Source organism: Copadichromis virginalis, linkage group LG7 (assembly GCF_057382275.1).
Source record: "Copadichromis virginalis isolate Kocher_CV1m ecotype Utaka linkage group LG7, C_Virginalis_male_GT1.1, whole genome shotgun sequence".
NCBI classification, from domain to species: domain Eukaryota; kingdom Metazoa; phylum Chordata; class Actinopteri; order Cichliformes; family Cichlidae; genus Copadichromis; species Copadichromis virginalis.
Window position 1 is genome coordinate 32,195,039 of NC_140624.1, and position 15,720 is coordinate 32,210,758.

Consider the following 15,720-nt stretch of genomic DNA (forward strand, 5'->3'; position numbering starts at 1 on the left):
GCAGATTTTCTTTCCGCAAAGCAGTGTCAGTAACCACATGCAAGTCTTTACAGAGGGAAGAAACAAAGCATTAAGCAGATGTAAGAAGAAGGGGGAGAATAAGGAAAAAGAATTCAACTTTGTGGAGTAAAGCTGGTGCATTTCTGATGGAGGTGAAGCCTTTCTACACTTTGTGCATTTTAATCCATCTCTCCATCATTTCCCCTCTTTAAATGTTTTTTTGATTCCTTATTTCAGAGCTGAAGGCGACATGGTATTAAACTGAAGTTTCTCTTATCATGACGAGCCTCGAGCTATCTGTAAATCCACTCTCAATTTATTCATTCATCCCTCCTGTGTCTGCCTTTTATCTCCGTTTGCTTCATCTGCAAATTAAATATATTTGATAACGTGAGCAGTTTACCTACACGCTCCATTTACACACTTTCTCTGCATATTTATGGACAAACTAACATGCAGATACATACATACACCGGAAACATTCCTCTGAGATTTCTATACGAAATGTCGTCATCACACAGTTTCTACAGATTTGTTGGTATCGCATCCATAATGACAATCTTCCATTCCACCAAATCCCGAACGTTCTTCATTGGACCAAGAGGAACAACTGAACAGGTCTACCTAAGAGTGTGAGTGTTCTGAGGTCCTCGTGACTCACAGAAATATGGAAATGATTACAATCAAATTTCATAAATGCTTCACATTAAAGGTCTTCGAGCAGCTGAGCAGGAATGTTATCTCGCTCTTGTTGGAGGCTTTTAATGTGAAACGTCTTCAGGAGATCCTAATTTGCCTTGAACTCTTATAAAGTGGCAGGAAAGTAAAAGTAAAGAGAAAAATGTGCTTCAAAAAGAAACTGAGGTGGCGTCATATTTAACGTTTGTTTTTTATTTTTATACACATATTCAGTCTCTTCATAACCTGCATTTAAATTTTTTGCATGGTGCCATAAATGCTGCATATACTTTTTTTATCAGCTCATTAGTGTTAAGGATTTGGAAATGAAATCTCGCTGTTTATGGCCTCTAAAACATTTTACTGAGTTCAAAGGTCCTCTGAGGACAAAGTAAACAGTTCAAGAGTGTTTATTGGTACTTCCTCTTTAAGTTTAAAATATAAGAAGTCATAAAAACCCTACATATTAATGACAAAGTTTCCCGGACATGTGAGCGACTCACTTCCCCAGTGTCTCCCCTACATTGGCATTAAACTAAGAAATATGTTGTGCTAATATGCCCCATTACACTTTGTTTTTTTGCTAAATGGAGGCAGTTAGATGCTGATGAATATCCACAGCTAGGTGAAGTATGGAGATGTGTGTGTTCTGACTCCACAGGGCAGTGACCATGATTAGATGATTAGGATAACGAATGTGTGTGTTGTTTTCCATAATAATGAGTGCAGCCCGGCTCATTAGCCACTTCCTGTTAGCAGCTTAATGAAAGCTGTGAGAAACAAAGCCAGCGCTGCAGCTATCAGTCATATTCACGGTGCTGCTGTCAGCACAGCCAGCTAATATTTCAGGAGGATGCTAATAGAAAAAAAACAAGACAAAAGCATCTTACAGGTCAGAGGAGAAATGTTTATTTTGTTATTGTAAAGATTTTATAGTGTTATCATGAGAGGTTCTTCTTGCTTTCATAGCTTTTAATGGTTGTTTTTAATTGCAGGGTATTGTTGTATTATTTTAATATTATATATGGGATTCCAGTGCTGTTACAGTATTTATGACGTAATCTGTTTTTGAAATATAAACTCATTTTCAGTAAAATGAGTGCAAAATAGAATGAACTCAATAAAACTGAAGAAAATAGCAGATATTAGCTTTGCGTTAGATTTGACTAAAAATAATCAAACGATCCCTCCAAGAATCGAATGCCGTTCTTATGGTGACTGTTGAATGCTGCCTTGTTTGATGAGTCAGGCTTCACTAAATCAGCTGAATAGCATTAGCTTACTTGCTAACACAGACAAAATATATGATCCCCCAGCATAACCAGCTGTACACAGCGAATCAAGCAATCTTGTTGCCTTCGAAATTGTTCCTGTTTGATGCCTTCTTGTTTTTTCTTGTTTTTTCTTTTCTTCTTATGCTTGGTTGCCTGTTTTCTTTTCTTTTCTTTTTTTTTTTTGCCTGTCCTGTTTGGATCTTTAGTCATCAGAATTGTTGTCTGAAGGCCAAGAAAGATGCCAGGCGGATTTACTTTACCAATTGGATCATCATGGCCTTGCCATATTGGTCCATTTGATTGACCTTTATTATAATTATGTATTTATTTGATTTGATTTTCGGTTGTTACAGACATGACTGGGGGATAGGACAGGGAGAAAGAATGAAAGAAAGAGAGGGAGAGAAAGAAAAATAGAGGGGAGAAGAGATGGTGAGAAAGGGGGGAAGAAAAAAAAAGAAAAACAAACAAAACACCTGGATCACCTGTATGGAGATAAGAGAAAACAGAAGAGAAAACAAACAAGAAAGAGCAACATAATAAATACAACATCATCACAATAAACTAGCTAACGGTAGATACTAAATATTACATGTTATTGTGCAGTATGCAAGATCGAGAGCGCACAATGTGCTTTGAGGTAGCAGCCAAGAAAGGTGTAGTTTGTGTCTGTGAACACCCGTGTGTACACCTGTGTGCACACCTGTGTGGATCAGCACGCTTGTATTCAAAAGGTTTCTCCATGTAACGATCTGCTTGGGAGTGTGGGGAGCCATAGCCCCGCCCCCCCAGGGCATGAAGCAGGTATGGAGGAGATTCAGGCCCCAGAATACGAGGACCCAAGGAGGACCACCAGGGGGACCTTTTTGATGTCTTCAAAGCAGTTAGTGTGCTAACAGTCTGCTATTGCATATAATTGTTATCTTGATACCATTCATTAATTCGTTGTCATTATTTAACTATGATAAATTGGCAAAACCCACTAATTGCCATTTCTTACAAATCTTCATACAAAGAAAATCTGATTAAACAGAAATTAGCATGAAGTGCTTACATTTCGAGTCAAAACTAAATTCTTGTAAATGTGAAACAAATTCAGAAATTCCTCCACAAATAGTGAAATAGTTGCTGCAGAGAAGCACAATGACCCAGAATGACTTTGTGTACCTTTTTTTAGAGGAATATAACCAGTATACAATCAGCTGGCATTCATTTGAGTCAGACCGCTACTTCAAAGACACGAGCTGAGCTCATCAACGCAGGCTGACATTAAATGATTGCAGCTTGCTGGCAATCTGTCTGCATTTACAACGTGCCTCGAGGCAACTGCTGTAAACTTAATTAAATTGAATTGCAATTATTTGCAAACCAATCTGATAGTGACTACAGTCGGTCCGAGTCAGACTGTGATTGTTTGGAGACAGGTTGCCTCCCACCTAGAAATCTGTACATCATCTTGTAATGAAAAGATCCACCTAGACACCTCTGCTTGTCCAGTTGGTCACAGCTACTTCTATTTGGTCTCAGACAGCAAAAAAATTAATTGAAGTCATCAGTCAATGACCAATTTTTTTTCTAGTCACGTGGAGGTTGCTGTTCTACCTTTAGTGTGACTGAGCCACGACGTTAGCTGCGTTGCTAACTGTTGACCCAGAGGAAAATTCAACTGATGTTCTTCTCATAGAAGATACTCCATAGGCTGTTACGAGCAACAGTCTGTGGTATTGGCAATAAAAATCAGTTAAATTATGAAACACAAGTTACCTAAAATAGCTGGACTGTTCAGGCAATCGTTGCTGCGAGCAGAAGTGAGTGAGTCCTGAAGGTGCGACTGAAGCGTTACGTGCTTGCATTTAAAAGGAGAGCATTGTGGTGTAAACTGAAACACTGTTAATGCAGCTACAGATTCACTGCAGTCACATGCACACGGGCACACAAACATGGCTAAACCACTAACTGCACACGCACACACAAAACTAATTCACAGCAGCAAAACTGAGATTGGTTTAGTCTCTGTGGTCTGCGGTGATTGTCTCTCTTTGCTGTAGAATCATTAAGTCTCTGTTAAAAAAAAAAAGAAGAAGGATAGCAAACACACACACACACCCTCCTGGTTGTGGCCTGTGGGGTTCCTCTCCTGATTAATTACCGGCTCTGTGAATTACTGTGGGTGTTTTAGAAAACATTTAACAAGCTGCCAAACTCCCCCACTGAGCCGCCGGCCGGCCCCGCCGCCGCTTGCCTAAAGAGACTGAAAGACATGAAAGAAAGAGCGGAGCGATAGAGGGGGCGGGGTCACGGGGCTCCTGTAGAGAGGGAAGTCTTCACTAATACAGAGGGAGGATTTAAGCGTGTCAGTATGTCTGCCAGTGCAGCCAAAACCAGAACACTGTCAGAACGGACAAACTGCCAGAAGTGCCCCTGGCTCTCAGATATTTTAGAGTTGTCTCTTTGTGGCTTGCTGGATGAAAGCACAGTGTCCTGGAAAGTGTTTTTAGCATAAAAATAGCTTCAATTTAATTTGAAGTATCATGGGGAGTTGGAGGGAGCCGAGGGATGAATAACGCTTGAAACAAACTAATAGGCAATAAATAAAACAGTAAGTAAGTGAGGTTAAAGTTTAACTTAAAGTCTTTAAGTTGAAAAGTGTGTCAGCATCTACACGGATAACGTATGGTCATACTAAAGGTTTCGTATCCAGGACATAGGTAGAGACCTAGAAGCTACATTTTTACTTGCCTTTTTACTTATTTTCTTACTTGCCTCAATGCTTTCTTCCTTCAGTAGATGCTTTTGTTTCAGTGGTACGTTTTGTTTCTTTGCGTTTCTTTTCTAGACAATAGTCAGAACATATCTCCAGTTCTTTCTATGTCTCCAACTGATAAATAATCCTTCCAAACATTTTTTGATCCAGATGAACTCCAAAAGCCTCATCTCTGGTAACATTTTCATGCAATTCAGTGTATGACTTTTGGAGTAATTCTGCCTACAAACACAAGAAAATCAAGTGAGACCTTTTAGAAGAGGAAATTCGGCTAAACTTTTGTGAGAGGTATAAGGTTGGGAAAACATGGATTAGCATCTTACAATTTCCTTTAAGAGCTCGTGATAATTGACAAACAGATCGTATTACAAAACACCGTGAATGAGCCTAAAATGAGCACATGGTGTTCTCATCCCATGGTGTCAGACCTTACATCTCACAGTATGTCTTTTCTTGATTTATTGTACAGACTACATCTATATTGTCTGCTGACCCAGGTTTATCAGCTACCTTCTTTTTGGACCTTTGAAACACTTTGGTTTGGATAAAAATGTGCATGTTTGCAACATTGACCTCTAAGTTGAGAGTAAATGCCCTGGTCTCATCGATACCATGAACTGGTTTTCTGGACCTTGTGATGAAAGACACCTTGCAGGTTACTCACATGCCAGAAGGTTTGACAAAACAACATTATTTGGTAATGATGGGGTTAGACAGAAAATCTTGACCGTGGGCCAGGACACAAACTTTCCACCAACCTGTTATTGTCTTATGTTCTACATCTGTCGCACAATATGTACAGCGGAAGGAGTCCAAGACACACTTTGGGGTTTCTTTGGAGAAAAGTCAAACAGTCTTACCCTACCTACTTCATTAGTAACATTATGAAATCTTACAGCATTTTAAATACAGCAAAACATATAAAATATCTTAAATTCAAAGGTGCATTGTCTCCAAGACTCTGGACATGTAATCAAGCTTATGAGAATGTGTGGGAATTACAAAAGTCTGCAGGAGGTGTTTGGTACTTTTTGGGGATTTGACTTCATCCTGAACAGACAAGGAAGTTTCTGAAGACTAACCACCAGCCACCATAAATGCCATCATATCCGGTGTACATTATTTATGTCTGCTGTAGATTTTAGCGAGCAGTTCTATAAAATTCCGATACATATCATTCTCTTCTGTCTCTAATTCTTTTATAACCCCTCCTTTCCCCTCCATATCCATTATTCTACAGATTAAAGCACTGCTGGCTCTTTGGTCACGTATGTTCAGGCCATGTAATCCTTCTCAGTCTGTCCAGCGCACCGCCACTGCTCATTTCTTTCTGCCTGATCGCAGGTTTTTAATGCGTCCGCAGAGGCCAACAAATCAAATCATCCTGACCCGTCCTTTGTCTCTTAAGCTTTGTAATCCAGGATTTGAACTCAATCAAGTCGCAGTGGGAGAAAGAAAAAGGACTTTGTGTGACTTTTCCCTAGGGCTGACCCCGAAGGGAACTAACCTGCCTCATGTTTTATACCCATCAGGCTCTCTTTGAGCTGAAATTTCAGAGCTGATTATAAAATGTCGCTCTTGTAGAGGAATATCTTCTTCAGCTCGTCCATAAGACAAATGAAAGTAAAATGCAGGAGGTGATCAGTTGCAGACATCTGTTCGTTTTTACCATCTGTTAATGCTGCAGATTGTTTGGATGTTTGTGATGAATGTTGAGAGATTCCCAGTTCCTTTTCACCAGTCGGATCAGCGCCTGTTTCGTTCTTGTTTGCCGTCTTTATTCCTGCCATCTGTGTGTCTGTTGTTTGGGAATTTTTGTTATATAAAATTCTACTTCTTTGAGGTGATTTAAGAACTGAAGGTTATTCTGATTCTTTACTTTTAGCACAGTCTGTCCTTCTAGTCTGTCCTTTAAGACGATATGATGCCTAGACACTCATTCTCTGCGCTGCAGATAGTTTCTACACACAGCGGCTTGTTTGACCTTTAACCTTGCACTGCTCTCTCTCAGTCTGGTCTGGTTTTTCCTTACTACAATGTCAGTTTGTCAGTGTCCTCCCTCCTGCTTGTTTGTCTGAGGTGATTACCTTCACGCTGGCTTCACCTGTTCGTCCGGACGGACAGCTCCGGCAGGGAAGGGCAGGTGATGTCAGCCTCGGAGGTTTCGACCCAGCTGCATCTCTCAGCATGGAACATGACTTCACTGATCTGACAGGATTTAGGTCAGGGCTGTTGGACGGCGAGAGCCACGCTGAGCTAATTAGACTTTATAAATATCCACTGTGTCATCCCGTCATGATGACCACCGCTGTTGCCTGTTAAACTGCTGCCATGGCAACCAGCTGGAAGTCAGTCTTCCTGCTGTGAGCTGCATCTGAGGAAGAAATCCCATGTAAGCTTAGCTGTCTTTCACTTCTGTGTTCAGACAGCAGAGAACAATCAACAGAGAACAATCAGTCTGAGAAGGATTTGAGTGCTCAAAATTGTAGTAACATCAAGGGGGGCAATATGTTCGTGCCAAAAACTGGAATTTCTCTAATGACCCATACAGATCGGCACCACAGTGAGTCAATAACCCTGGACTTCACTGTTAAAACGCTTGACCTTATAGCAAAAAGCATGAATATAACATAAATGCACTTTGCTGCATTTCCTCTTGATAACAACTGAAAAGAGGGCAATTTTTTTAAAAGAAATTTAAATTAATTCACCGTCTTAAGTTGTATTAAAGTTTCCATTGTTAGGGCCTTGAATGGATATCAACATAGTCTTTTTGGCACTGAACTTGACTACTAGACAGTTTTGTATTGTTTGAGCCTTATGCAGTATTTTAACTGATTTTGTGCATTAAAACATGACTTGTTGTGCAGTCATGCTGATTTCCATGGTAATTTAACATTTTATTAGGACTTCATTAGAAAACAGCTACCATCAGATTGAACAGAAAGCATTGACCTAACATGTGGGGCGCATTGAAAACCTGGACGATTCACCTCATATGGTAAATTAGAAGACAAGACAATGGCTTTTGTACTAAGAGACCATTGAAAAAGTCTAGTACAGTGGCGATCGTGGATCAAGAGTTGGGAGTTCGCCTTCTAATCGGAAGGTTGCCGGTTCGAGCCCCGGCTTGGACAGTCTCAGTCGTCTTGTCCTTGGGCAAGACACTTCACCCGTTGCCTACTGGTGGTGGTCAGAGGGCCCGGTGGCGCCAGTGTCCGGCAGCCTCGCCTCTGTCAGTGCACCCCAGGGTGGCTGTGGCTACAATGTAGCTTACCATCACCTGTGTGTGAATGGGTGGATGACTAGATGTGTAAAGCGCTTTGGAGTCCTTAGGGACTAGTAAAGCGCTATACAAATACAGGCCATTTACCATGAAAACTGAATGTTACGTAGCACTAATTACCAGATATGTGTACTTTATGAATGCAGCTTGTTAACCAAGCTAGCTAGCATTAGCCGACTTATCCTCTAATTTATAAGAGGTCACTCTTCTACTCTTCTACCAAAGCAATAAAAAGGGGACTACCGTAGTGCCAGATTCAGTTTATCTAGTGTCAACTATCCACATGCAAAACCATAAATGGCAACAAGATGTTGGACACGTTCTTCTGAGATCCTATGACATTTATGCTAGCACACTGCTCTTGAACAGCCTCAAGGTCTTGCAGGATTCAGGATCTGGTAACTGTGAAAGTCACTGAAGTCCACTACACCAGTTTCCATGTTTATGAAACCAACTTTGCTTTGTGACACAATTTATTTTGGACACACGTGGTCAGCAGATATACTCAGTTATAGCGTGATAAACATAATTGATTGGAAAGACGACATTCCCTACACAATTTACAACACCAACAGCAGCAGCCTGGACTGTTGACACAGGGCAGGTTGAATCCATGTATTCATGCTGCAAATGCCAAATTTTGGACTGGCCATCTGCAGACCAGACCACATTTTTTCAATCTTAAACTGTCTAGTTCTGGTGAGCCTGTGCCCACTGAAGTCTCAGAGTTGTGTTCTTGGCTGACGGGACACCCAGAGTGGAACCCAGAGTGGTCATCTGCTGTTGTAGTGCCATCTGGCTTTAAGGGCGGATGTGTTGTGGATTCTGAGAAACCTTTCTGTGGTGAAAATGCAGATCACCAGTTTAAAACACCCAAACCAATCCAATCTTAGTCACAGAGTTCCCACTTCTTCCAGTTTGATTTGTAAAGTGAACATTAAACAAAGCTATTTTAACAATGTAATTGTTTTAAACAATTGTTAATATAATTTTTTGTCTGTTCCCTGGATATTTGACCTTCTCTTCTCTCTGTTTTTTTTTTACTTTTCTGTTCAGAAATCATTTCATTGTCATTCAGTCCATAAAGGAAATTTCAGTTGCGTTTTGATCAAAGATGCACTATTTAAATAGTGAGTCTTTGGTCCCCCACACAGCAAATCCAGCATGTCCAAATTAACACTGTCGGATTTGATTTCAACACTATTAAAGTGTCTATATGGGTCCACACCAGAGAGTGTTAATTTAACTCTTTTTGGAGAGTTGGTACGTTAACTCTGATTTAGTGTTAAACACCAAATCTGTCTGGAGTTGATAATTTAACACTTGGTGTTAAGAGTTTATATATTAACTCTCAAAGAGTATTTTAGTTTAACTACGTAAGAGTTATCTTCTAATTCATTCTAAAAAGCGGGAATTTTACTGTTCTGAACTTCTAGAAATTTCTTTTGGAAATAAACATTTACTAAAAAGATGCAATGGTTTTTGAAAAACATTTATTCTGAACTGTGCACCACAATTTCAAAACATTTTCTGAAAGATGTAACAGTATACATGTTCTCACTTTCATTAGAATTTTGTTTATCAAAAGGTCTGACATAGATGAGCTGGTAAATGCAAATAACAGCATTCTCATCACTTATTTCTTCAATACAATATGCATGTCCTTCATTCATCCCTTTGTGGAACTTCAACGCACTTCTGCTCTCCCCCATATTCCATCTTCACAAGCATATCCTGTGCGGAGATCGAATAAAAATTAGTTGACACTAATTAATGGCACAAATAATCCAGTAAACAATTGCAGCACAGTAAAAAGGAATCCTCTTTGAGCCATTACTTGTGTAAAGTATTTTCCCAAAAGACAAAGACACAGGTAACAGGTAATACTGAACTAAATGTAAAACCGCAACCTTTTTCATTTTTACCTAAACCGTGTGCACAAAACTCTGGAGGGATCTATGCTAACGTAGAACCCAGTCAGGACGTCTGCTACTGCTGTTTGCTCGTTTTTTTTGTTTTTTTTTTATGGGCGATCGTTTTCAGGCTTCAAGTAGCACCATTATACCAACATTTCACATTCTAGACATTGTTTTAGGTGTATTTGACCAAAAGTTTGACTGAAAATTCACATGCAAGCTTTTTTTCAAGGCTGTGGTATTTGCCCGCAAACAATACCTTTCAGCTAGCTAAAACAGAATATTATGCTATCAGCGAGCAACATGGCTAATGCCTTTCACACAGCTTTGTCTCAACTCCAAAGAGCCACAGAAGTAAAAGCTAATAACAATTGAAACAATCTTTGAAAAAATGACTTACCAAGCATGGCAAACAACTCAAATATGTAGAGCAAAATGTTCTGAAACGGCTTCACTTCAGCTTCGATTGGAGCCGTGCTGGGGGCGGAGTCTGTGAATGTACTCTGTTGGTGTCATAGCCCCTGTAGGAGTTCAGAGTTAAGAGGTCAAGAGTTAATGTTTCCATTGTAACACCTCCAGATTTGACAGAGAAACACTCATTTTTAACACTCGATTTTAACTACTATCATTTTACACCTCAGAGTTACATTAAAAGAATGTGACTCTGCTTAGAGTAAAATTAACTCTACTTTTGCAAGGAGACTATTAACACCAAAAAATGTAACACTTTTGAATTTGCTGTGCAGTTACCCATTAAAACATCTCTAAAGGCTTTTCAGTTTCACTGTTACGGTTTGGAGGAGGACTCAAGCGCAGGACTCCGGTTCTGATGCTCACAAGAAGGATTTATTTATAATTCACCAGGTGTATATACAAGAAGGTGCGGGGGGTGCTATATACAGCTGAGTGAGGGGTCTCCAGGGAAGTCCAGGGGGAGAGCACGCATTCTTCAGATCATCCACACACACGATCACAGGCTCACACTCCGACACTGCCACACGGGAATCACACGGGGAAAAATCCAGGAAGCTCTGTAGACAGGGAGACAGGGTTAAGTACGACACACAAAGGAAAATACTCTTAACTAGACTTGCTGTAGCTTGACTTCACTAACGCGTGGTAGACAACGATCCAGCGATGAACAGCAGTCGCCTCCTGATTTAAATGCTGATCGTCTTAATGAGACCCAGGTGTCTCATCTGTCGAGGGCGTGGGCCGAGGGTGTGAACCCACAGTGAGTTCCACCCAAGCGAGAGCGAGAGAGAGAGAGCTGATCAGCGTGCAGCTGATCCACCTGGCCGTGACATTAACCTTGAGTAATGTAAAACTGAATACTTTAGTGTACATGAATATAGTAAATGTGATTTAGTAAAATGAGAACGATGAGATCTCTGAACCCAATAAATGCAATGTAGTTTTTATCTTTTTTATCTTTTCTAAGTTTTTTTTAAAGTGTTTTACATTTTTACCTCACAGCGTTATACCAGTAGTTCTCAGATAATGTGCTGATCAAATTCAGGTTTGTGACAGCCACACATTATTTCTTGAACATATAAAAGACAACAAGGGAGTTATGAAACAAATGCTAATTTATTATATTAGTGATTTAAAAATAAACGTTTCATTTCCGTTTTATTTATATAGCACCAATGTCCTAACAGCAACAGTCGTCTCAAAGTGCTTTAAATTGTACAACCCTCTCAGTCAGAGACATGATTTCAAAGACACGTACACGGTAGATCCTGAGATTATGAAAACACGACACATTAAAGGCCCTGACTGATTGTGAAGAGGGTAATAAAGAAGGGGAAATCTATCACTTGTGTGGAGCCCTGCAACTTAAAAAAAATCGTTTAAAAAACTGTCAGGAAACAGTTCTGTGACAGAAAAGTCTAATGGCTTCATCTGTATGATGAACAGCCAGAAATAGTCTAATGCTAACTAGGGTTGCAAAGGGGCGGAAAATTTCCGGTAAATTTCCGAAAAGTTTCCGGTAAATTTCCATGGTAAGTTAAGCTTGGGAATTTTGGAAATATTCCATATTGGAAACTGTCCATGGAAATAATGGGAATTATGGAAATTAATGGGAATTTAGGAGAACTAACTGGGAATATATTATTTCCAAGCATAAATATAAACAGAAATCATAAGAAAACCTCCATGCAAAATGTTTTCAACAGATATTTAAACAGATTTATTTGTAAGTACAGTAGAATAGAACACGTTTCAATAACTTGTTTCATGGATGAATAAAAACAGAAATGTTGAGTTCAATATTGCCATCCCCTAACCCCGCTCATTCAAAAATGCCCCCTGTCCAAAAATCTCCACAAAGTCCCATTCAAAAGGTTAAATGAAAAATGCCACTTATCCTCCAAAACGTCCCATTAAACATTCAAATCTTCCTTCAAGCAATCCTCTTTTCTCATTTTTGCTCAGTCAATAGACTCTTCCTGGACCTCATCATCATCCAACAACATGTCCACTTCCTCAGCATCCAACTCTGAGTCTTCCTCTTCAGTGTCACTTTCCAGCTTTGTTGAGGATGGCTCTGTGTCAGGCTCAAAGAGCCGTAGGTTTGCCCGAATGCCGACCAGCTTTTCCACTCTCACATTTGTGAGCCTGTTGCGAACCTTTGTGTGGGTGTTCCCAAACAGTGACCAGTTGCGCTCGGAGGCGGCTGATGATGGTGGGATTTGGAGGAGGATGGAGGCTACAGGTGCAAGGGCCTCAGATTCACATAGTCCCTTCCACCAGGTGGCTGCAGATATGTGCTGGCATGACTGCCATATTCCATCCCCTTTCCAAAGGCCTTGCTTTGTTCGATACTTTGCCAAACTGCCTAGAACTTTGCCTTTATCGAGACCCAGGTGGTCAGACATGGCTGTAATGACCGCATAGGCACCGTTGATCTCTTCCCCGGAAAGTATGCCCTTGTCATATTTGGGGTCCAGCATGTATGCTGCTGCATGCACTGGCTTCATGCAGAACTCCCTCCGCTGTTCCAATGACTTGACCACAGCCATTTCCTCTGCTTTCAGTAGTAGGGAAGTGGGCATAATTGTCTGGATTTCTTCTTTGAGTTCTGCAAAAAGGCACTGGACATCTGACAAGATGGCACCATCCCCCTCTGTCTTCGCTATTGCTGCTGCAATAGGTTTGAGGATTTTCTGACTGCTAGATACTCTTTCCCAGAACACATCATCCAAGATGACCTTCTTGATGTCACTGTCGATGCCTACAGACTGGGATATGGCCATCTCTTGCAGAGACTCCTTTCCCTCCAGAAGGCTGTCAAACATGATAACAACACCACCCCATCGCGTTATGCTGGGAAGCTTCAGTGTAGTACTCTTGTTCTTTTCCTTTTGCTTTGACAGAAATGTAGCGGAAGTTACTTGTTTGCCTTTAACATATTTCAGAACTTGCTTCACTCTCTTATTCAGAGTGTCCATTGTTTTTAGTGCCATTATGTCTTTTAGGAGAAGGTTTAGTGTATGGGCTGCACAGCCAATAGTAGTTATATGAGGGTAGGTCTCCTCCACATGTGCCCAGGCAACCTTCATGTTGGCTGCATTGTCAGTGACCAGTGCAAAAACCTTATCTGGTCCAAGGTCATTGATGATCACTTTTAGCTCATCTGCAATGTATTGGCCTGTGTGTCTGTTTTCCTTTATGTCTACACTCTTGTAGAACACAGGCTGAGGAGTGGTGATTATGTAGTTAATAATTCCTTGTCCCCTGATATTGGACCATCCATCAGAGATGACTGAAATACAGTCAGCTTGGTCAATGGTCTGTTTCACCTTTGCTTGAACTCGACTGAACTCTTCATCCAGTAGATGAGTAGACAATGCATGTCTGGTTGGGGGAATGTATGCTGGTCGGAGAACATTCAAAAATCTCTTCCAGTACACATTGGATGTCAGCATCAGGGGTGAGCCAGTTGCATAGATTGCACGAGCGAAACACTCATCTGCGTTTTTCTGGCTAGTGTCATCCATAAAATCAAAGAATCCTCTGATGCCAGAGGGACCAGGAGCTGATGAGTGGGTATCTGACTCTGATACAGCTGAAACAGATTCATTTTCCCCTTGAGTGGAACTCCTGGCTGCTGCATGTGTTGGGCCTTGAGGAATTTTTTTGCACTTTGCAATGTGCTGCTGCATTTTTGTGGCATTCTTCACGTACGTCTTATCACAATACTTACACATATATACAGATTTCCCTTGTACATTAGCTGGTGTAAAATGTCTCCACACATCAGATAGCGCACGTGGCATTTTTCTGTAAAATAAAACAAGAGCTTGTAAAAATGCTAATGCAATGCAAGAGATTGTAATAATACAATTGCAATATGATAATAAACAGATATAAATAGTAAGGCTAGCTAAACAACTGGAATGATCTTCAAAACAAAACAACCAAATGAGGAAGCTAGCATCTTCTTTATGTTATACTAGCTATGGCTTATTTAGCATCTAACAGATGCTAGCATTTTATTTAGCATCTAACAGATGCTAGCATTTTATTTAGCATCTAACAGATGCTAGCATTTTATTTAGCATCTAACAGATGCTAGCATTTTATTTAGCATCTGATTAGATGCTAGCATTTTATTTAGCATCTAACAGATGCTAGCATTTTATTTAGCATCTTATCAGATGCTAGCATTTTATTTAGCATCTTATCAGATTGCTATCTACCAGATTAATACATTTTATGTGATATTCACAATTTAAACATTTAATGAATATATTTTCCCATAATATCATCAAAACTTACCTCACTTGTTAAGTCCACAGGCTCAAATGTGTGCCTTTAATACTCTTTGTCCTTCAGGCTCAAAAGTGTGGTCCATGTGTACATGTGATGGAGGCATGCACAGTGCCAGTAGGTGGTCTCAATAGCCATGCAGCAAGCTTGTGCTCTGTACATGTGATTAAGGAATGGCATGGATATTCAAGTGTATTTGAATTGCATTTGTTTGTTTTTGTCAATATTATGCTAAAATATACTTTCCTCAACTATATTTAAGTTCCCTAAGAAGAGCCAACCTTCAATTTTGAAAATTCCCACTTTATTCCCATAAATTCCCGTTAATTCCCGTTTATTCCCATAAATTCCCGTTAATTCCCGTTAATTCCCATGGAAAGATTCCATCTTTGAAAATTCCGGGAATTTTGCAACCCTAATGCTAACATGGTGTCACAATTTAACATCCCAGAGAATTCTGGGAAAAAACAACCAGATGTAGGAGTTTTGTTGGCTTGTTTGAAAGTCTCTGGTAAGACAGCGGTGTCTAATGTCTGTGCTAAGGGAATGATGATAGTCTTAAAACAAGTCCAAATCCTGCAAAATGCCTCATAAAAGTGTGTCACGTGATTAAAAAAAATCTGCTTTGAAACTAGAAATTTGCAAAAGCATTTATCTAATGAAGTCCAGTCACTTTCTTTCAAGCTGCTTAGACCACATTTCTGTACAACAATAATAGTTTTAAAGAGGTGAACAGAGTAAACAATGAATTCTGATTATTGTTACATGTAACCTCTTTACATCCACCAAGTCACTGATGACACGTTTAGGGCTAAGATCAGGTAACCCCGTTTTTGCCTGTATGTAACACTGTAACCCTCTAAGATCGAGCTTGTGTCCAGTGATGATACCAATTTTAAGCCTCACCCTGAGCAATTTTCATGAAAAATTTAATTTGCATGTGCCTTAAACCAAACCCACCCCTAACAGTACCTAGATTAGTGGTGACCTGGATGTAACTCAATGCATTACAAGGATACAGCCATT

At 40.1% G+C, this 15,720-nt stretch overlaps 1 protein-coding gene across 1 annotated transcript; it reads right to left on the reverse strand.

The window, feature by feature from the left end:
- Positions 1-12,353: 12,353 nt before the first annotated feature.
- On the reverse strand, positions 12,354-15,092 carry LOC146705416 (uncharacterized). Its single transcript, XM_085461001.1, has 2 exons — positions 14,704-15,092; positions 12,354-14,205 (listed from the first exon to the last, which is right to left on the reverse strand). Exon 2 carries the CDS (start codon positions 14,199-14,201, stop codon positions 12,354-12,356), a length of 1,848 nt encoding a protein of 615 aa, XP_085317127.1. The 5' UTR covers positions 14,202-14,205; positions 14,704-15,092.
- Positions 15,093-15,720: the final 628 nt, after the last annotated feature.